Consider the following 24335-nt stretch of genomic DNA (forward strand, 5'->3'; position numbering starts at 1 on the left):
ATAGTTAATGATGATGTTCATTATCCTGGATGCCTCTCTCCAGACTCCATCTCCATCACTCAAAAGGTAACCACCCTCCTTTCTCTTCTCATTTTGTCTCTCATATTTGTATATATTTGGAAACCGTTCAGAAAGAGTTTTGTTATGAAGATACCAGCGTTTGTTTTGAACCCTCAACCTGTCTGTACATGCAGCTTCTTAAGAGGAATACAGAGAAAAAACTGGGAGCCGGAGAGGGGGACGCAAATGAAGTGAAGGGCGAGCAATTTTTCAAGCTAGTTTAGTTCAAGTCATTTTCAATCAATGCTTTTAGATATACACTACTGTTCAAAATTGTTTATCATATCTCAGACAGAGCATCCCGGAGTTGCGTCTTCACTGTTGACGTTGAGGCTGGTGTTTTGCGGGTACTATTTAATGAAGCTGCCAGTTGAGGACTTGTGAGGCATCTGTTTCTCAAACTATACACTCTAATGTACTTGTTCTCTTGCTCAGTTGTGCACCAGGGCCTCCCACTACTCTTTCTATTCTGGTTAGAGCCAGTTTGTGCTGTTCTGTGAAGGGAGTAGTACACAGCGCTGTACGAGATCTTCAGTTTCTTGGCAATTTCTCGCATAGAATAGCCTTCATTTCTCAGAACAAGAACAGACTGACGAGTTTCAGAAGAAAGTTCTTTGTTTCTGGCCATTCTGTAATCGAACCCACAAATGCTGATGCTCTAAATACGCAACTAGTCTAAAGAAGGCCACTTTTATTGCTTCTTTAATCAGCACAACAGTTTTCAGCTGTGCTAACATAATTGCAAAAGTGTTTTCTAATGATCAATTAGCCTTTTAAAATGATAAACTTCGATTAGCTAACACAACGTGCAATTGGAACACAAGAGTGATGATTGCTGATAATGGGCCTCTGTACGCCTATGTAGATATTCCATTAAAAATCAGCCGTTTCCAGCTACAATAGTCATTTACAACATTAACAATGTCTACACTGTATTCCTGATCAATTTGATGTTATTTTAATGGACAAAAAATGTGCTTTTCTTTCAATAACAAGGACATTTTTAAGTGACACAACTTTTGAACGGTAGTGTAGATGCATCAACCGTATCTTTGAGATGCTTGTGGGAGAATAAGTTATATTTTGTAACTTAACCCATATGTACCATATCTATTTTTCCTGACAAAAATCACGGAGTCTGTGGACGTCAGTAACTTTGATAGCGAGTTCACGACTCTCCAGCCAACCCTGGCACCTCCTCCCGTGTCCTGCAGCCTCTCCCCTGAGCAGCAGGATGCTTTCACAGACTGACTTCTCAGCTCTGCATGGATGAAGCAGTCAGAGACAGAGGGTTGCATCCAGGTCATGAAACGGTTGCATGAACAGTTTCCTAGCACAACCTTGACTGACATTAACTGAATGCATGACACCCTAATGGTACATAGATGAGGCAGACTGTCATCAAAGTCAACATCAACAAACCCAAATAAGCAGGATAAATGAATGCAACCCTGGTATTGTTGTGCCATGAATGAGTCTGACGTCCTGGGGCCTGTTGCACAAAACTAGGATAAGGGATTAAGCCAGGATATCTTGGTGATCCTGGCTCAATTGATCCGTAATCCGGTTGCACTAAAGATGGATAGGGGGCAGGAGGATATGTTATGGTATAAATTACCATGGAGATTTATTCTGTGGAGCTAGCCTGCTCCAGACCAGGCTAAATTCCAGGATCTATTTAATCTCATCCCTAATGTCAGTCAGCAGTCACCACAAATGGAAACCAATAGTTATTTCACTGCTCACTATACATTGTTATCACATATAACTAGACCCACTGTTATTATTTAAACGTTTGTGATCATTAATTTCAATGATTTTGGATAAAAAATGATTTTTAGATGATGTTGCTATCATTAGATAATTTACAGTTTCCCATAGACTATAAGGCTATATATAAAATGATAGAATATTAGGGCCACAGAGGGGAAAAAAACACAAGTCATAATATTGTAACCAGTTGTTTTAAAGGAGGACAGTTGTTAAAATGACAGATGTGGGGCATTTCGTGAAATTGTACTTCAGTATGGTTTCATAAACAAAGACATGCTGATGTGCCAGAATATTAAGTATCACATTGTCATAAGTATCAAAACTGTAAAAACAATATGTAGCTTTTCTGCAGAAAGAACCAGCCTCATAAATTTATGACTTTATCCTTTTTCTTCAGTGTGGCCCTAGTACTCTGTCATATAAACAAATACACATTCCATATGAATATAAAAACACAATGTGTAACATTATGTTCCTTTATTGAATAAGGACAAAACAAAGCAGGTAAACCATCAGCTCCTTTCGAAACTGAAGTCACAGTGACTCTACAAGATGGAAAGCACAGAATCCAAGCATATTATACAAAATGATACATACACATTCAAAGGTCTGTATATAACACACCCTGCATGTCTGCACACTAAAATAAATGCAGGACAAATCCATACACATCAACTGAACAGACAAATGAATGGATGCAGTAGCCTCCCTGCAGCCTTGTATTACACACAGTATACCGCACAAACATCATAAGAGGCCAAATTCGTCAAAAAACGAACCCAAAAAAACTCAAATTCCTCTGCCACCGCAGGACATATTTAACCAAAATTGAAAGCACACATACTAACTAAAATAATTCAACACATATTGGTCCCTCAGCAGCCGACCACTGTCGTCATCAGGGAAGATTGCCGGATTGTCCCAGTCCATGGCTGGTGGCACTCTGGGGGCCCTCTCCTTCCTCAGGCAGGCCACATTGTGGAGGACAGCACAAGCCACAGTAATATCACATGCCCTAACAGGGCTGACCCTTAATTTGTGAAGGCAGTGAAAGCGTGCCTTCAGGAGGCCAAAGGTCATTTCAACTCTGGCCCTGGTCCTGGCATGGGCATGGTTGTAGGCCTGCTGTGCTTCCTGGGGGTCTGTGAAAGGTGTCAGGAGAAAAGGCTGGCAGCCATACCCCCTGTCTCCCAGCAACACACCAGAGAATTCACCTGTCAACACAAAATCTCATCATTACTACCTCATAAACACAGTGATATTCTTGACACAGCCATGATGGTTATAAATAGGGGTTGTGTGGCTTACCTTGTGATAGGCACTGATAGATTTCAGAGGCCCGAAAGATTCTGGAGTCATGGACTGAGCCAGGCCATTTTGCCACAACATTGCTGATCACACAGTCAGCATTGCAGACCATCTGAAATCATAAGATGAGGAATATTACACCAATCAATGCACATCACTGGCAATGCAGAGTGTTCGTCAATGGACAATATCAAAAAGTTATGTTCACCTGAACATTATTGCTGTGAAAGGATTTCCTATTCACAAAATCGGCCTCATGGGCACCTGAGGGGGCTTTTATCCTTATGTGTGTGCAGTCCACTGCACCAATGACATTGGGGAAACCTGTCACACAAAGTAATGAGTATCCTACTATGTGTTAACAGTTGTCCTGTAATTTGTAGATCCACTTACCTGCAATCCTATAGAACTCCTCTTTGATGTCACAGAGTCTTCTGTGGCCAGGGAAGGAGATGAAGACATCTGCTAATGCTTTGATAGCCAGACACACACTCCTTATTGTGCGGCAAATTGTGGCCTTGTTCAGCTGTTCTGCATCCCCCACTGAGTACAGGAAGGCTCCACTAGCAAAAAAGCGCAAGGCCACACAAACCATTTGCTCCACACTCAGTGCATGGCTCCGTGCAGTGCGGTGCTTAATCCTGGGACCCAGTAGTCTGCATAGATACCTGATGCCATCTGCAGAAAACCTGTATCTTTCATATAGATGGTCATCAGGGAAGGCCAGTGGGTCCAACCGGTCCCTGAAGACCCTTTCTCGCCTGAAGGCTCTCCTCAGCACAAGTGCTTCTTCATCCACCACATCTCGCACGAATGGGCATGCCATTGTCAGAGCAGAAAGGAACACACAATTTTGGGCCTTCATATAGGCTAGTGGCCACACCTGGTGCTGGGGGGGTGGGCAAAAGAGGGCGATGCCTTATAACGATGACTTGGTTGTACTGATTGCTGGGAAAATAAAAAAAACCTTAGAAAGATGCCACCGTCCTGTGTGCTCACAATAAGAGCTCATATGTCATGGCTCACTTGACTTTACGAGAATATACCTAATTTTTATTTTGAGCTGTGTCATCTTCTTGGAGCTGGGGGAGGAAAGAAAAATAATGATTAATACATTTGTGTTACAGTTAGCATACAGTGTACATTGAAGGCATATCTCACCTCCCTCTCAAGTTTTTTTATTTCAAGGTCCAGTTTCCTAATTGTCCTCTTTTTTATTTCGGACTCCAGTGCAAGATTTTCCATCTTTTTCTTCTTGTACTGAATGTCTATGTCTGCCAGTTCTATTTGGCGCCGGAGGTGGTTGCCATACAACTTTCTGATAGCTTGTGAGCTCTGTGAACACAATACAATTAGCGCAGCTGGAATTTGGCAGGATGTGGTGTCCTTTTATTAATACGCACTATGTTGCCAGGCTGGTTTTCCCACTGTATAGCATCTGGGTCCTGTAAAATAAATTAGATTTTTTGATTTTGATGAGGACTCCTCACCATTGTAGAGTAAATAGTACTTTCACAGTCTTAACATGATACCTCATGCCTTCTGGAATCCAGAGAGATGGTCTCCTCCTCATCATCGTCTCCATCATGTGCTGTTGCTGCTGCACTGGGGCCTTCACCCTATCACATTTAATCGGATTCATATTGAAGCTAGTAGACAAGACATGCCAGGCCTACAGTATGCCTTTGATGGAGTACTCACTGGATCAGCATCGTCTGGTGCTTGTGCTGGTGGCTCTAACAGGAACACAGTGCTGCCAGACACTGCAAGGCAATAGGTAAACCAAAGTCAGACAGTCCAAATTGATTCAATATGAATGTGGTTGTATCCCATGTAGAGATGGAAGGACATACCTTGAATGAAGCGGGTGGCATCTTGGGAGGAACCTATGCTCGTCTCTTTCCCCCCAGGGATCCCCTCTAAGACGGGCCTGCCTTTATTTAGCTCCAAGGCCATGTCCTCTGCTGGGGTAAGGTCAGCCTTTGGTGACCCACCACCCGTGCCTTGTCTGTGGGTATTCTTTTTCACTGCTAAAACAGTACAGACAATGTGTGAGCAGGCACCTTCTGGGTACAATATATGCTTGTGCTTTGTTAAATATTAGTCAGGGACCATACCATTCTGCAGAATGTTCTTGTATTTGATTTTGACCTGCTGCCATGTCCGTTTTGGCCCGTTCATGTTTAATCTACACACACACACACACACACACACACACACACACACACACACACACACACACACACACACACACACACACACACACACACATTTAATGGAGTCACACTGCAAAAAATTACTTGGTATTTTTGTCTTGTTTTCAGTAAAAATATCAAAAAATGTATCATAGCTTTATACAGTGTGATGGAGTTACTTTACACAATTTCACTCATATCTGCAGTGCATTTCAATTAAAAATTTAACCGTTTCATAATTACAGTACAACTGCATTTTTGGAGATGTGAATTAAATATTTGAATTGTAATTGTGATGTTTCAGCGGAGCGGTGAGTGTGTAATTGTGCACTACTTACGCATTCAGGCGGTCTGCAATACTTTGACACGCTTTTTCTCTTTGCTTTATCACTGTGGCGGTGTTGCCTTTCTTCTTAATTATATATTTTACCTCCTCGTATGCCTCCATGAGGATTTGTGCTTCCGACGGTGAAAAGTACGCGGCTCTAGTTGCCATGGTAAATCAGTTAATCTGTGATCTGTGGCGGGGTCTATTTGAGTGAGCCGTGAGCGCGCACCTATCCAGGATTGGTTTCACCTGGCTTAATGAATCCGTGTCTGCTCATCCTGGCTTGGTCTTTGTGCAACCAATTAAGCCTGGACGCACATGTTTTGGCTTCATTGAGCTCAGCTGAGTCATTTATCCCGGATGTCTTAATTCTACTTTTGTGCAACAGGCCCCTGGTTCTATGACTGTTTCATTGTTTATAGTACCCAGTGAAATCCAAAAATGAACACTACTGTGTAATGCTCTTTTGAATGGATTTCACTCAAATGAAAATGGCTGCCATCTACAAAACATAAAGGAATTTGATGAGAGGTCTATGGGGACAGAATTTGGCATGCTTTGTGGCCTTTGCTTATTTTGCTATTATAATGGGGACCACTCTGTCCCCATCTGAGCGTCCAAGATGGCTTAGCAGTTCAGACGTCATTTCTGTTTCGTATTGTCGTGTCCTGTATATATATATATTTACACCTTTCTTCGCATATCTTTTATATATTTTATTATCCAAGAACTCAACTACAAAAGCTTCCCTGCAAAAGCTTTCCTGCAACCCGCTTCACCAATTACAAAAAAGTATTATTTACCTCAAATCTGAAAAACCACCGTGGAAGCTAGCCAGGGGCTAATTCAGAAGCTAGCCAGAAAGCTAACCAGAAGCTATCCGATAGCTAGCCAGAAGCTAATCTGTAGCTGCCCAGAAATTAGCCGGTCTGCTGGCTAGCGTTTGGTGTTTCAGCTGCCCACGTTTTGTGGTCATCAGCTATTCCTTTAGCTCGATAATCTACCGGCACTTTTGTGCAACGCGACTCGGACCGGAGCATTCCGGGACTTTTTTTTTCTCTCTCAGTTTCCCCGGATTTCAGCCGCAGACTCTGGACATTTGCAGCTAGCTAGCTGCAAACCGTGTGACTACTGGCTTACGTCGATCCCGGAGCAAACTCAAATCATTCCGGAGCTAGCCAGCTGAGGAGTTCCATCAGCCATTCCTGGGCTACAGCCACCTATCCGGACCCGTTTTTTTGTTGTTTTGTTGTTGCTGCAGATACGGAGCCCCACCGGGCCTTCACGACTGACTGCCGACGTTATCTGCCCGAGGGAGTTATCCAACTGGCACCTCCGTCCCGACGTTACCTGAACGCTCATCTGGGGCCCGCTAACCGTTAGCTGTCTTATCGGCTGCTATCTGAATAAGTATATCGGACAATTATTATTATTATTATTTTTTTTTTTTTTTTTTCTTGGGTCACTATATCTATTTTGCCAATTTGGATTGATCCCCTCTACCACACGGAACCCCACTAACCTACCGACGGAAACGCACGAGGTATCTACAAACAGACTTCCATACTATGCTATCTTGCTACCGATAGCCATCTACCCGGCCAGCTGTCTGGATCGCCGTGACCCCAACCAACCTCTACTCACTGGACCCTTATTGATCACTCGATTAAGCATGCCTCTCCTTAATGTAAATATGCCTTGTCCATTGCTGTTCTGGTTAGTGTTTATTGGCTTATTTCACTGTAGGGCCTCTAGCCCTGACCACTATACCATATCCAACCTCACAGTTCCACCACCCACATATGCGATGACATCACCTGGTTTCAATGATGTTTCTAGAGACAATATCTCTCTCATCATCACTCAATACCTAGGTTTACCTCCACTGTATTCACATCCTACCATACCTTTGTCTGTACATTATTCCTTTAAGCTATTTTATCGCCCCCAGAAACTTCCTTTTACTCTCTGCTCTAGAAGTTCTAGACGACCAATTCTCATAGCTTTTAGCCGTACCCTTATCCTACTCCTCCTCTGTTCCTCTGGTGATGTAGAGGTGAATCCAGGCCCTGCAGTACCTAGCTCCACTCCTATTCCCCAGGCGCTCTCTTTTGATGACTTCTGTAACCGTAATAGCCTTGGCTTCATGCATGTTAACATTAGAAGCCTCCTCCCTAAGTTTGTTTTGTTCACTGCTTTAGCACACTCTGCCAACCCGGATGTTTTAGCCGTGTCTGAATCCTGGCTTAGAAAGACCACCAAAAATTCTGACATTTTCATCCCCAACTACAAGATTTTCAGACAAGATAGAATGGCCAAAGGGGGCGGTGTTGCAATCTATTGCAAAGATTGCCTGCAGAGTTCTGTTTTACTATCCAGGTCTGTTCCCAAACAATTTGAACTTCTACTTTTAAAAATCCACCTCTCTAAAAACAAGTCTCTCACCGTTGCCGCCTGCTATAGACCACCCTCTGCCCCCAGCTGTGCTCTGGACACTATATGTGAACTGATTGCCCCCCATCTATCTTCAGAGCTCGTGCTGCTAGGCGACCTAAATTTTAACATGCTTAACACCCCAGCCACCCTACAATCTAAGCTTGATGCCCTCAATCTCACACAAATTATCAATGAACCTACCAGGTACCACCCCAATTCCGTAAACACGGGTACCCTCATAGATATCATCCTAACTAACTTGCCCTCCAAATACACCTCTGCTGTTTTCAACCAAGATCTCAGCGATCACTGCCTCATTGCCTGCATCCGTAATGGGTCAGCGGTCAAACGACCTCCACTCATCACTGTCAAACGCTCCCTGAAACACTTCAGCGAGCAGGCCTTTCTAATCGACCTGGCCGAGGTATCCTGTAAGGATATTGATCTCATCCCGTCAGTAGAGGATGCCTGGACATTTTTTTAAAATGCCTTCCTCACCATCTTGAATAAGCATGCCCCATTCAAGAAATTTAGAACCAGGAACAGATATAGCCTTTGGTTCTCTCCTGACCTGACTGCCCTTAACCAACAGAAAAACATCCTATGGCGTTCTGCATTAGCATCGAACAGCCCCCGTGATATGCAACTTTTCAGGGAAGCTAGAAACCAGTATACACAAGCAGTTAGAAAAGCCAAGGCTAGCTTTTTCAAGCAGAAATTTGCTTCCTGCAACACAAATTCAAAAAAGTTCTGGGACACTGTAAAGTCCATGGAGAATAAGAACACCTCCTCCCAGCTTCCAACTGCTCTGAAGATAGGAAACACTGTCACCACCGACAAATCCACTATAATTGAGAATTTCAATAAGCATTTTTCTACGGCTGGCCATGCTTTCCACCTGGCTACCCCTACCCCGGACAACAGCACTGCCCTCCCCTCTGCTACTCGCCCAAGCCTTCCCCATTTCTCTTTCTCCCAAATACAGTCAGCTGATGTTCTAAAAGAGCTGCAAAATCTGGACCCTTACAAATCAGCCGGGCTAGATAATCTGGACCCTTTCTTTCTAAAACTATCTGCTGAAATTGTTGCCACCCCTATTACTAGCCTTTTCAACCTCTCTTTCGTGTCGTCTGAGATTCCCAAAGATTGGAAAGCAGCTGCGGTTATCCCCCTCTTCAAAGGGGGGGACACTCTTGACCCTAACAGCTACAGACCTATATCTATCCTACCCTGCCTTTCTAAGGTCTTCGAAAGCCAAGTCAACAAACAGATTACCGACCATTTCGAATCCCACCATACCTTCTCCGCTATGCAATCTGGTTTCAGAGCTGGTCATGGGTGCACCTCAGCCACGCTCAAGGTCATAAACGATATCTTAACCGCCATCGATAGGAAACAATACTGTGCAGCCGTATTCATTGACCTGGCCAAGGCTTTTGACTCTGTCAATCACCACATCCTCATCGGCAGACTCGACAGCCTTGGTTTCTCTAATGATTGCCTCGCCTGGTTCACCAACTACTTCTCTGATCGAGTTCAGTGTGTCAAATCGGAGGGTCTGTTGTCCGGGCCTCTGGCAGTCTCCATGGGGGTGCCACAGGGTTCAATTCTTGGACCGACTCTCTTCTCTGCATACATCAATGATGTCGCTCTTGCTGCTGGTGATTCTCTGATCCACCTCTACGCAGACGACACTATTCTGTATACTTCTGGCCCTTCTTTTGACACTGTGTTAACAACCCTCCAGGCGAGCTTCAATGCCATACAACTCTCCTTCCGTGGCCTCCAATTGCTCTTAAATACAAGTAAAACTAAATGCATGCTCTTCAACCGATCGCTGCCTGCACCTGCCCGCCTGTCCAACATCACTACTCTGGACGGCTCTGACCTAGAATATGTGGACAACTACAAATACCTAGGTGTCTGGTTAGACTGTAAACTCTCCTTCCAGACTCACATCAAACATCTCCAATCCAAAGTTAAATCTAGAATTGGCTTCCTATTCCGCAACAAAGCATCCTTCACTCATGCTGCCAAACATACCCTTGTAAAACTGACCATCCTACCAATCCTCGACTTCGGTGATGTCATTTACAAAATAGCCTCCAAAACCCTACTCAATAAATTGGATGCAGTCTATCACAGTGCCATCCGTTTTGTCACCAAAGCCCCATATACTACCCACCACTGCGACCTGTACACTCTCGTTGGCTGGCCCTCGCTTCATACTCGTCGCCAAACCCACTGGTTCCAGGTCATCTACAAGACCCTGCTAGGTAAAGTCCCCCCTTATCTCAGCTCGCTGGTCACCATAGCAACACCTACCTGTAGCACGCGCTCCAGCAGGTTTATCTCTCTGGTCACCCCCAAAACCAATTCTTCCTTTGGCCGCCTCTCCTTCCAGTTCTCTGCTGCCAATGACTGGAACGAACTACAAAAATCTCTGAAACTGGAAACACTTATCTCCCTCACTAGCTTTAAGCACCAGCTGTCAGAGCAGCTCATAGATTACTGCACCTGTACATAGCCCATCTATAATTTAGCCCAAACAACTACCTCTTTACCTACTGTATTTATTTATTTATTTTGCTCCTTTGCACCCCATTATTTCTGTCTCTACTTTGCGCTTTCTTCCACTGCAAACCAACCATTCCAGTGTTTTTAGTTTTATTTTACTTGCTGTGTTGTATTTACTTCGCCACCATGGCCTTTTTATATTTTTTATTTATTTATACATATATTTGTTTGCCTTCACCTCCCTTATCTCACCTCACTTGCTCACATTGTATATAGACTTATTTTTTTTCACTGTATCATTGACTATATGTTTGTTTTACTCCATGTGTAACTATGTGTTGTTGTATGTGTCGAACTGCTTTGCTTTATCTTGGCCAGGTCGCAATTGTAAATGAGAACGTGTTCTCAATTTGCCTACCTGGTTAAATAAAGGTTAAATAAAAAAAATAAAAAAATCAGAAAGATACACGCTGCTGTTTCTATGCTTCACTGTGAGAGGCTTTGCCCACTGCCTGACTGAGCAAATGAAAAAGGCTGTTTATTCTTGTTACAATACGTCCTTTTCAAAAAATAAATTGCGTCTTTAGATGAAAAATGCCATGTTCTCATACAATGGCAAGAAAAAGTATGTGAACCCTTTGGAATTTGCTGGATTTCTGCATACATTTTACATACAATTTGATCTGATCTTCATCTAAGTCACAACATTAGACAAACACAGTCTGCTTAAACTAATGACACACAAACAATTATAATTTTTCATGTCTATATTGAATACATCATTTAAACATTCACAGTGTAGGTTGGAAAAAGTATGTGAACCCCTAGGCTAATGACTTCTCCAAAAGATAATTGGAGTCAGGAGTCAACTAACCTGGAGTCGAATCAATGAGACGAGATTGGAGATTTTGGTTAGAGCTGCCCCGCCCCATAAAAAACACTCATAAAATTTGAGTTTGCTATTCACAAGAAGCATTGCCTGATGTGAACCATGCCTCGAACAAAAGAGAACTCAGAAGATCTAAGATTAAGAATTGTTGCCTTGCATAAAGCTGGATATTACAAATAAATTAAACAAATTGGCAGATTAATCGGTATCGGTGTAACGTTCGTTCTCCTCCTCGTCTGAGGAGGAGCATGGATCGGACCAAAACGCAGCTTGGGTAGAATACATGTTTGATTTATTAACGAAAGACGAAGACGGAAAAACTCTTAACAAACTACAAAACAATAAACGACGTAAACAGACCTGAACATGAGAACTTACAGACAACGAAGAACGCACGAACAGGAACAAACTAACAAACGAAACAGTCCCGTGTGGCACAAACACTGACACAGGAACAGGAACAATCACCCACAAACAAACAGTGTGAACAGCCTACCTTAATATGGTTCTCAATCAGAGGAAACGTAAAACACCTGCCCCTGATTGAGAACCATATCAGGCTAATTGAAAAGAACCCAACATAGAAACACATAACATAGAATGCCCACCCAGCTCACGCCCTGACCATACTAAACAAAGACAAAATAAAGGAAATAAGGTCAGGAACGTGACAATCGGCTTATTTTGGTCCTCCAATAATCGGTATCGGCATTGAAAAATCATAATCGGTCGACCTCTACTCTGTAGTACATCTGGTAGCAGAACATGAACTGGGACATGAACTCCCAGGCGTTGGAGTTGATGGAGATCAGATAGAGGTGGCAGCCCAGGAGCAGGACCACCACCAAGTACAACACACAGCGCCGCCAGCAGAAACCCATTCACATTGAGCCACAGTTTCCAAGTGGCGGCTGAATGGAAACCTGACCTGAAAGACAAAACATCTGTCATTTAACAGTACATCAAATTATATTTACAGCAATAATACAACAAGGGAACCATTGTGTATGTTGGACCAAAAGCATTTCAACACATCTCAGGTTAAATCACCCACACTCACCATGCAATCTGATGGGCCCAGAGTAGAGCAAGCAGCTGCACAGCCAGATAGATGATGAACCTGCGGTAGTTCCTCTCACCCACACAATTCTCTATCCATGGACAGTGATGGTCAAACCCCCATATACAGTGTTTACAGGTCTGGCAGTACCTAGCTCTCATGGGCTGCTGCTTGAGACCAAGGGGAGAGAAGAAGCCATACATACTAACAACAACATAACACACACCCAATATGTTATTTAATCTGTGATCTAAGATTGTGGTAATGTAAGTATATAAGTTATTCCCCATGTAATGATCTAACTGCAATTGGATGGTAATCTACCCGCTGTCCTACCTGTTAGTAAAAAGGAGCCACACCGGCAAAGACAAGGAGTGGGGTTTTGAGGTATCATCTCCAATTCTTCACTTGAGCCCTGAGCACACTAACACATTCAAGGGCAACGATAATGTAATAGCAGAAAGGAATACATATTATAAGAAGGGTTTTTGGGTGGTTGGTTGAGGATATTGCTCACCTTGACACAGAGTGAACAAAGCCCAGGTGCATCAGAGAGAGTGTAATACAGCATCACTGACAGCAGGACCAGCAAGGAAAACACCACATGCTGCATAAACTCTCCACTCTCCTCTTGTCTTCGCATATCTTAACAGGCGAGATATAAATTCACCAAAACACCACAGAAATCCAACACAGCAACAAGTGGAAGGTTGTTAAAATTGCTATTGTATTCACTTTGGCTAAATTATAAGGCTGGCTAGCCTGCAAGCTATCACTAGCTTGTATTGTTGTCATAATGTGACAGTCTCCCAGTCGGTCTTGCCTGGCATGCTAACGTTAGCTAGCTAGCTAAATGGCAAATTAAATTGTTTCGTCTCAAAGAGTAATTTACCAGTGTCCTGTAAGAATAGTATCAGTGTGATAACCCATGTTAGGATGACATGTACGGTCCTAATTAGCCAACCAAATCGAAACACGTTTTTAAACATCATGGCACAATCGAAGTCGAACACTAGCTAACTAACTTTAGCTAGCAAAGTTATTCGTCTTCGATGAGGTTTAACGGCGGTTGGCATCCAATAAATGTTGCCTTACTGCCACCAACTAGACTGGGGTATTAACCCATAATACTTTGCATGGAAAAAGGGGAAAGTAAAAAAATAAAAAAACAAAATCAAATCTAACGCTACACTCATAAAAATAAAAATAAACACCACCCTATTCCACCATTTAAACCGGCCTGAGAGGACTGGACTCCACTAGTCAACACACCCTGTAACTCTTGACACCAAGTCTCGTACACCCAAATACTTTTCTGCAGCTGCCACCACAACTTCTATTTTCTGCAACTTGACGTTCCATCTCTGCGGTACAGTTGATAACCATTACTATAAACTAGGGCTGACCCCAATTTAGTCAACTGGTCGATTGTTTGGTTGTTAGGCTGTTGGTCTACCAAGATTGTTTTATGCTCCCATCTCAGGAACTAATCCATTGCAGAGGCCTAGACTAAAAGATCGATCTGCTTTCATGAAAATGTGGTCAGAAGCTGCATATGGAGGATGTAACGCAATTGCAGAGTCTTCAGACGCATGCAGAGGCCAATTCGAGCTCCGTGCCACATCGTCATGTGCCTCCCACAAAATGTAACAATGCAGAGGGCTCTGTATAGCTCCACATTGACATGATTGGTTGGCGGTAGAAAACACAAACTCACTTCCTTGGCAACAGCTCTGCACTGCTCCGGGAAGCGCAAGACTTATAAATGCCCTAACTTCTGCTGAGGCCATATCACTGTAAATGCTGCATGGCCAATGCAGACGTCAGATAGACCATGCGCTCAAATCAAATGTATTTAAATGTATTTATATAGCCCTTCTTACATCAGCTGATATATCAAAGTGCTGTACAGAAACCCAGCCTAAAACCCCAAACAGCAAGCAATGCAGGTGTAGAAGCACGGTGGCTAGGAAAAACTCCCTAGAAAGGCCAAAACCTAGGAAGAAACCTACAGAGGAACCAGGCTATGAGGGGTGGCCAGTCCTCTTCTGGCTGTGCCGGGTGGAGATTATAACAGAACATGGCCAAGATGAGAACATGGCCAAGATGCACAATGCAGTTCTCTCCAGAATGCACTCTCTCCTGACAATTTGTGCACATTCATTGTTTCATAACTTCATTGTGTGAGTTGTTTGGGTTTGATTGTTAGTGTATATCAATTCCCCATTACATATATCACCAGCAGTATATTTACCGTTAATTCCTAATCTACAATGTTTGTTACTTTGGTTATGGTCATTTCTGTTAATGCATTCAATATTATTATTCCAGGCTTCCAGTTATTGTTGGAATAGAAACATTGTTTGCAAACCTATGCTACACTTGTGAGAAACAAGTTTTGGTTTATTTCATTTAATTTGAGTTTTGTCAATTTAGTTGGAGCGCTCCTGTCAATGTTGAGTAAGGACACACACACATAGAAGTAGGTTTATAGGCTACCTGGCCTGCGTGCAAATGTAGGCATATAAATGTTCTCATTTGGGGATCTGATAGTATTTCTGATTGGCTTAATGCACCACCACTAATGACCTGTGGAGCTTCTCAAAGTAATGTTTTCTTCACCTCAAACAACAAGCAAACAAAGTCTGTTTTTACATCCATTGAGAATTACAATAGTTCCTCGTTAACCACTCAGCGTGATTGGGGAAAATGTCATGCTCTGATTCAGTGAAAACGTCACAAAATAGGCCTACCTGATTACTTCTTATCAGTGCTTGACCTGGACTGAAATAGGTTCCGGTATTCATTTTGGGTGCTGGTACTGTTTATTTTTAGGTGCAAAGGAGTGCCACAATACTTTTGAGCTAATATTCTATAAGAGGAACAGGAGCTCAAGCAGTAGAACATTTTAGGTGCTGGTACTCAGCTCCGGTGAGCTCCTGCCCAAGTCAAGCAAATGCTTATCCCTTGTGCAAATAGCCTACAGCTGTGTCTGTTCGGAGTTCACTGGTGCTGGAAACCCTGAGGGCCCAGAATATTTTGTACAATGTTGCAAGTTCACTAGTGCAAGCTTCAGGCAAGACCCACATTAATAGTTGATAGAATGTTTCAAGTTATTTGCAAACAGGCCATATGTAGCCAATGCGATTTATTGGATATTTATACCTGCAGGCTGCAATGTTTTTATTTGTTGGCTTTATGTAGGCTATTTTTACATAGTTGGCAATAACAATAGAATTAACTTTTAGACTTGTATCATTTTCATTTAGACTTGGATAGAATTTTGATTAACCACATGAAATTGACAGAGATACGAAGACGTTATTATAAATTAAATTGTTTCACAAAAATGTGCATAGGAAAACCATAACTTCACGGAAATCGGTAGAAATTGTAAGATAAATTGGCATTCCACATGAGAAAGGTTGCCGATTCCTCCTGTAGCCTATTACCGGAAACTTCAGGAGAGTAAAGGCAGAATCTGTGAAAGCCAGCAGGAGCGGGAGGAGAATAGCTGGGTCATCTTACTGAAGACTGAAGCATATATCACTTGTTGGCCTATCCCTCTGTGCTGGAACAGATCTACTACTCATGAGAATCCTCTCAGGATCCTTCCCCCTTGACCCATCTTCCTCTAATTTCTTCACGGTTTCAGCATATGACATCATATGCACTACTCTAACCCTGGTAACCTCAACCTGCCTCTCTCTCACCGTCACTTCTGACCCCCAGCCCCATGGGCACTCCTACAACTAACACATACCGCTTCTTTCCCAAATACTACACAATCTTTCTCATGCCCTTCTGCACACTTCTCACACCTAGGAACCTCTGTGCTCCTGTAACAGATGTTAATAGCACTCTCCTTGCGTTGTGTTTAGTTCAAATAAATCACCCTAGCCAGTGGTTCCAGTTGAGCGTTATTTATTATGTGATTAAATAGGAAACAGCATGTTAGTTGTGCAGGGCTTAATGATGTTGATGGCTGTCGATGGTAAAATACCTTGCATCACATTTTCATACTGGGGAGACCTGACGTTCGCGATATTCCCCTATCTACAAGCGGGGCCAATAACAACATGCCTTATTGTCATCGGAATTGAACCAATCAATAAGAGTGCTTGAACATTAAATACACATTTCTTCAGAGGCAAGTGGAAACATAACTAACCCTGTTACATTCTGCCCTGCTGAATTCCACTTGCATACTATAAAGAAATAAAAACAAAATGAGGTATGCAATACACATATAACTCAGCAAAAAAGAAACGTCCTCTCACTGTCAACTGCGTTTATTTTCAGCAAACTTAACATGTGTAAATATTTGTATGAACATAACAAGATTCAACAACTGAGACATAAACTGAACAAGTTCCACAGACATGTGACTAACAAAAATGGAATAATGTGTCCCTGAACAAAGAGGGGGGGGGTTAAAAGTAACAGTCAGTATCTGGTGTGACCACCAGCTGCATTAAGTACTACAGTGCATCTCCTCATGGACTGCACCAGATTTGCCAGTTCTTGCTGTGAGATGTTACCCCACTCTTCCATGTCACGAACCGGCTCGAAGCCCGTAACAAAAAGGGAGACAACGTGGAGATAAGGAATAACAAAATATCTTTATTAACTAAGGTAACCTATATACAAATAAACAATAGTGTGTCTGCATGGAGAGAGTCTCCCAATGAATGTGGAAGAGGTCCATTTATCCTGGGACACACCCGGGCCCAAGTGTTTCCCATGTCACTGACGACCCTCCCGGCTCCGCCCACCGGCATCCTAATAAGGAAACAGGAGCAAAAGAGAGAATACGGCAGACAGAGTGGGAGGGTCGTCACCCCCCCCCCCCATAAAACCGGGGACCAACAAGGACCCCAGAACAACGCACCAGCCGCTGCGTTCCAAATTGATGAGGGGTTACGTGTTTACACTTCCACTTGCCCCAGCCAACCTCCTCCTCACCAGACCCCAGCAACCTTTGTGCACAGGAAGCAACGTTTAAGAGGAAAGAAGAAAACGAGACCAGGAGGGAACAGACAGGAGAGATAGAACATGGAAATACCAAACAATGGTCAGTCACGTGGACATTCAGGAACAGGGCGCACGAGAGAGTGCGTCAGAAATGATGTTATCAGTCCCCCGGATGTGCCGCACATCGAGATGGAACGCTTGTAAAAATAAAGACCATCTCATTATCCTCTGATTAGGACACATCATGGACCTCAAAAAGGTAAGAGGGTTATGGTCGATGTAAACCACAAGAGGTACTACTCCCGACCCGACATACACTTCGAAGTGTTGTAGCGCCCATTTGAGTGCTAGCGCTTCTTTTTCAATGACCGAGTAGTTCAACTGATAATGGTTAAACCTTTTGGACAAGAAACTAACAGGCCTCTCAACCCCAGACACATCTGCTTGCAGCAAAACTGCACTTGCCCCCACATGACTAGCATCCACCTGCAAGGTAAATGACAAATCCACGCGAGGCGCAGCCAGCACCGGAGTTGAGGTAAGCAACCTCTTTGCATCTTCAAAAGCCTGTTTACAACGAGAAGATCATACGTAAAGAGCCTTAGCTCTCAGCAAATCTGTCAAGGGAGCGACCACAGTAGAGAAGTTCCTACAAAAACTATGGTAATAACCAATCATTCCCAAGAAACGCATCAGTTCCATTTTAGTAGTTGGTGGTGGAAAAGCATCAATATCTACCACTTTAGACCGAACAGGACGCACTTCACCCTGCCCAACCACCTTTTCAAGGTATGTAACGGTCGCCTGAGCAAACTCACATTTAGCCAGATTGATCGTGAGGCGACCCGCAGCTAGGCGGTAGAACAAGGCTTGAATACGGGACAGATGTTCCTCCCAAGTATCTGCATATATCACTACATCGTCCAGATAAACAGCGCACCCGGCCAGACTGGCGACAACCCTGTTCATAAGTCGACTGAAAAGTGGCAGGTGCATTACGCAGTCCGAAACTCATAACCAAATACGAGTACAGACCAGAGGGTGTAATAAAGGCAGAGATTTCACGTGCCCTACTCGTCAGTGGCACCTGCCAATAGCCCTTTAACAGGTCAAATTTACTCACAAACTTAGCTGCGCCGACTTGATCAACGCAGTCCTCCATCCAAGGAAGAGGAAATTAATCTGGCTTGGTGACACTGTTTACCTTACGGTAGTCCATACAAAATCTGTATTGTCCTATCCAGTTTACTGACCAAAATACAGGGAGAAGCCCAACTGGAGAAAGAAGGCTCTGCTATCTTACTCTCCAGCATGTACCTGACCTCAGCATCCAGACAACGCATTTTCTCTGAAGAAACTCTATAGAACCGCTGACGAATGGGGTCAGCATCTCCAATGTCAATATCATGTTCTATTAAGTTTGTACGTGTAGGTGTATCAGAAAACAAACATGGAAATCTCCGAATCAGACCAACCATCTCTTTCCGCCCATCAACAGGTAGATGAGCGAGAAGGCTGTCTAAAATATCCAGTGTCTCTGAATTTTTCAATCGTCGGGACCAGGAACATCTTCCTCCTCATGCACGGACCTAGCATGACAAGAACCCAGGGAAATAACGGTATCAGCCAAAAGAACAGGTCAGAGGAACGTTTATAATAGGGTTTTAACAAATTTATATAGCACAGTTGGTGTGCTTTTCTCCGTTCTGAAGTGGCAACTAGATAGTTTTGCTCAGTGTACTGGCGCACCACCATATATGGACCTTGAAACTTGGCTTGAAAAGGAGAACCAACAATTGGCAGCAGAGCAAAAACCTGGTCACCTGGACTAAAGTGACAAGGCTCAGTTCGCCGATCAAATATGCCCTTCATCTTCTCCTGTGAAGATGATAGCTTCTCTTTAGCCATTTCACCAGCGGTGTACAGGCGCCGGAAATCACACACATACGATAAGAGGGACTAAGGGGCCTTCCAGTCATCCTGGAGAACAGATAGAAGTCCACGCACCCTATGACCAAACACAAGGTAATTTGGACTGAAACCTGTGCTCTCCTGTGAAACCTCCCTAGCGGCTAAGAGTAACCAAGGCAACCCCTCCTCCCAATCCTTATCCATCTCAGTACAATAAGCTCTCAACAAAGACTTAAGTGTTTGATGGTAACATTCCAGTGCTCCTTGACTTTGCGCGTGATAGGCGCTAGACAAATTGTGTTTAATATGGAGCTGTTGGAGAACCAGACCAAACCGATTAGAGGTGAAATTAGATCCTTGATCACTCTGAATGATCTTAGGGATTCCAAACAGTGAGAAAACTGAGTAAAAGCTTTTAACAGACTTAGTCGTGATAGACCGGAGAGGATAGGCAGCAGGAAACCTAGTGGTCTGACATCACAGTGAACAGGTAACTACTACCCTTTTTAGAATGAGGCAGAGGACCAACACAGTCAATAATCAGATACTCAAAAGGTTGGCTGAGTACAGGAATAGGAAACAGTAGTATCGGCTTAATAGCAGGTGTGACAAGTTTTGATGAACTCAGAAACATCCCTCTTTAACCTAGGCCAAAAGAAATGTCTTAATATGCGATTGTAGGATTTCCTCACACCCATATGTCCAGCAATGTCGTTGTGGGAAGTTGTCAACACCAACTGACGAAGCTTAACTGGTACAACAAAATGACTAATCACCTCCCCCAGAAACCAACTACCATGAGACACCCACTTTCTCATCAAGACATCCTCTTGGAGAAAATAGCCATGGGCGACATCTCCCATTTGGTCACGCAACTCTTCTAATGTGGGGTCAGTCCGTTGTGCATTGATTAGATCGGAGCGGGATACAGATAACAGGGAAAGCAGTGACAGACTTCTTTGAGGTATTCTCGTTAGTCGGCGCAGTGGCCAGTTCGCCACGGCTCATAAAACGCGTCACTGCACACACAGAGAACACCTCTGGGAAACTCTGCGCACTCTCATCAGGAATCCCTACAAATGACGGCTTAGTGGAAACCACTAGAGATGGAAACATGACAGGTCACACACGCTCACCAGCCAAGTTATTCCCAAGGATAACGTTGATACCCTCAATAGGCAACGAAGGACACACCCCCACAACAACCTCACCTTTCACCAGTCCACACTCCAACATCAGTTTATGCAATGGAACTGACAGTGTTCAAACCTATTCCCCTAATTAGAACACTATTCCCCGAATCAGTCTCAGCAGAGAAGGGTAACAGACTCCAACACAAATGATTCAGAGGCACCTGTGTCTCTCAGGATCTTCACTGGCACTAGGTCCTTACTTCCTAACATAGACACAAAACCCTCCGTAATGAAAGGTAAATAGTCTGGGTCAATATGGACTTTCACATGCCCCTGGGCCTGAGACAATGTGTCAGGAGTGAACTGATGTGAAACAGGCGCAGCTAACGCCGTAGGTTTAGATTTAACGCAAGCACATGTACTGAATTTACCCCTAGCCCTGAGAAACGGACATTCATTTTTCCAATGACCTGAACCTTGACAGTAGTGACACTCTTGACTAAAGTCAGCTTTATCACGGGAGTCAGGCTCAACCCTAGTTGAATGAAACTCTGCCCGTGAACCAAAGTATCTTGGTGAGCGAGGCCCAAATCTCTCCGAACGCCCCCACTCACTCCGAATACGGGGCTCTGCAACGACACTTTTGTGAGTCAAAACATACTCATTCGCCAAAACCGCAGCTTCAGCGACAGTCTTTACTTTTCGTTCGTTAATGTACGTGGCTATACGATCAGGAATTGTGTCCTTAAATTGCTCTAACAATCAGATCACACAGCCCTTGGAAAGTCATAACTGCAGAGGCGGAACACCAGCGATTAAACTGAAGATAATTCTCGCGCAAACTCAACATGAGTCTGTTTATCATCCCTTTTTAAAGTTATAAATCGTTGGCGGTAAGCCTCAGGAACCAATTCGTAAATCTGTAACAGCCATTTTAACCCCTGACACTACACTAAGAGCTGAATATGCTTCCTGCACTTTACCAGTCAGCACACACTGCAACATTAAAGTGCAGTCAGATTCAGGCCAACTCCTAGCATCAGCAACACGCTCAAACAACAAAAAGAATGTATCAGGGTCCTTTTCATTAAATTGAGGTTCCCAACAATATCAAATGTGTCCGGGGCACGACCAAAAGAGGAACGACCCCTAGGTAAATCTGGGTCACCTTCCCAGCGCAAACTCTCCCCTGAGAGCTTTCCTTCCCTAACCAACTCTAGCCGCTCTTGTTGCAGCTTGATTTTAGCACGCTCCATATCCTGTTTAAATGCCAATTCCTTTTCATATTTTAACCGATCAGCATGCTCCAAATCCTGTTTAAATGCCAATTATTTTTCATACTTTACACAATCATGCTCTAGCTTCTCACGATCATGCTCTAGCTGTAACAGAAGCAGTAATTTCTGCTGTTCAAAAAGAAGACCACTAGGACTAACTGATGGAGCGGCCATTGTAACGTTACGGGGAGACGGTGAGTCCTCAGCAGAGGCTGCCCCAGTGGTAACTTCAAGAATATCACTCTCCATCAGATTGGCCTTCAATATCAACCTAATATAATTTTAGACGTTTATCACTAATTTCAACCTTATAGTGTTGAGAAACTTTCAACAGCTGTTCTTTAGCACATAATTCTAACAGTTCCTCTGATGGAAAGCGAATGAACTCATCTACGTAAGACGCCATAGTCCCAAAAAAATCTCGCTCTTCCCCTCTGCTGAGCACACCAGACCACAACCAGAGAAATGACAATCACACTGGGCACCACAGGAGAGAGATGAGATATATATGGAATTTCCCCAAAACCAACAGTAACTCAACCCTACTCTTCGTGTGGATTTGCAGTGGGTAATTACGCACTGTAGCCCGCTGGCAAGGAAATAAACCCCGCAGCACTCTGGCAGGTTTCCCCAAGCCACGGATGTGCCCCCGAGACAACTGCTCAGTCCACAGACACCACACACAAAAATAACAAAATAACCATGTCCAACGTATTCCAAAGTGAAACACATCGCTAAGACTAAGAGGGAAAATCTATAGCTCCGGGTAGCTAGTGTCACTACCCTACCCAAATTTCCTACTGAGGTACACAGCCGATTGTACTCACCTCCTCGCAACGATGTCCCAACAGCGAGTAGAGCAAGATTTTCCAGCCTGGGCATGGGCCTGGAAACGAACCAATGTACGCTCTCCAACACAGCACACAACTATCCACCACAGTGGCAAGTTTACCAAACAAAAGGCAATCAATACTGGGCCTACCAAACTCAAAAACTGTAACAAAAGATGCAAACAAAGCACCGACAGAACTTAACATTAACTCCACGTTTTCTCCCAAACACAACACACATACTAGAAAGCCAAATGACACTAGTATTAGTCCTTCATAATGCAACAATGTGCTATACGCCAAAATGTCTAGGAACCAACCTTATGATCCCGGACGAGCCCCCACTTGTCACGAACCGGCTCGAAGCCCGTAACAAAAAGGGAGACAACGTGGAGATAGTTAATAAATATATTTTGTTTTTCGTTAAGGTAACCTATATACAAATAAACAATAGTGTGTCTGCATGGAGAGAGTCTCCCAATGAATGTGGAAGAGGTCCATTTATCCTGGGACACACCCGGGCCCAGGTGTTTCCCATGTCGCTGACGACCCTCCCGGCTCTGCCCACCGGCATCCTAATAAGGAAACAAGAGCAAAAGAGAGAATACAGCAGACAGAGTGGGAGGGTCGTCACATCCACCAAAGCACCTGTAAGTTCCCGGACATTTCTGGAGAGAATGGCCCTAGCCCTCACCCTCCGATCCAAAAGGTCCCAGACGTGCTCAATGGGATTGAGATCTGGGCTCTTCGCTGGCCATGGCAGAACACTGACATTCCTGTCTTGAAGGAAATCACGCACAGAACGAGCAGTATGGCTGGTGGCATTGTCATGCTGGAGGGTCATGTCAGGATGAGCCTGCAGGAAGGGTACCGCATGAGGGTGGAGGATGTTTTCCCTGTAACGCATAGCGTTGAGATTGCCTGCAATGACAACAAGCTCAGTCCGATGATGCTGTGACACACCGCCCTAGACCATGACGGACCCTCGACCTCCAAATCGATACCGCTCCAGAGTACAGGCCTTGGTGTAACGCTCATTCCTTCGACGATAAACACGAATCCGACCATCACCCCTGGTGAGACAAAACCGCGACTCGTCAGTGAAGAGCACTTTTTGCCAGTCCTGTCTGGTCCAGCAACGGTGGGTTTGTGCCCATAGGTGCCGTTGTTGCCGGTGAAGTCTGGTGAGGACCTGCATTACAACGGGGTACAAGCCCTCAGTCCAGCCTCGGACAGTCTGAGCACTGATGGGGGGGGATTGTGCGTTCCTGGTGTAACTCGGGCAGTTGTTGTTGCCATCCTGTACCTGTCCCGCAGGTGTGATGTTCGGATGTACCAATCCGGTGCAGGTGTTGTTACACGTGGTCTGCCACTGCGAGAACGATCAGCTGTCCGTCCTGTCTCCCTGTAACGCTGTCTTAGGCTTCTCACAGTACAGACATTGTAATTTATTGCCCTGGCCACGTCTGCAGTCCTCATGCCTCCTTGCAGCATGCCTAAGGCACATTCACGCAGATGAGCAGGGACCCTAGGCATCTTTCTTTTGGTATTTTTCAGAGTCAGTTGAAAGGCCTCTTTAGTGTCCAAAGTTTTCATAACTGTGATCTTAATTGCCTACCTTCTGTAAGCTGTTAGTGTCTTAAC

The 24335-nt window shown here is 44.0% G+C and overlaps 1 protein-coding gene across 4 annotated transcripts; it reads right to left on the reverse strand.

Annotated features, from left to right (window-relative positions):
• Positions 1-2254: 2254 nt before the first annotated feature.
• On the reverse strand, positions 2255-8061 carry LOC139545572 (uncharacterized). Of its 4 annotated transcripts, none has more exons than XM_071353508.1 (10): positions 5259-8061; positions 4995-5171; positions 4843-4904; positions 4674-4760; positions 4545-4586; positions 4303-4476; positions 4188-4223; positions 3535-4030; positions 3142-3253; positions 2257-3047 (listed from the first exon to the last, which is right to left on the reverse strand). In XM_071353508.1, the coding sequence occupies exons 1-7, from the start codon at positions 5320-5322 to the stop codon at positions 4188-4190; spliced, it is 642 nt and encodes a 213-aa protein (XP_071209609.1). In that variant the 5' UTR covers positions 5323-8061; the 3' UTR covers positions 2257-3047; positions 3142-3253; positions 3535-4030. The 4 variants fall into 4 exon arrangements, with proteins under 4 accessions (XP_071209606.1, XP_071209607.1, XP_071209609.1 ...); XM_071353507.1 differs by having other exon boundaries at positions 3535-4089; XM_071353506.1 differs by having other exon boundaries at positions 2256-3047; positions 3535-4089; positions 4188-4476.
• Positions 8062-24335: the final 16274 nt, after the last annotated feature.

Source organism: Salvelinus alpinus, chromosome 19, assembly GCF_045679555.1.
Source record: "Salvelinus alpinus chromosome 19, SLU_Salpinus.1, whole genome shotgun sequence".
Taxonomy (NCBI): Eukaryota; Metazoa; Chordata; class Actinopteri; order Salmoniformes; family Salmonidae; genus Salvelinus; species Salvelinus alpinus.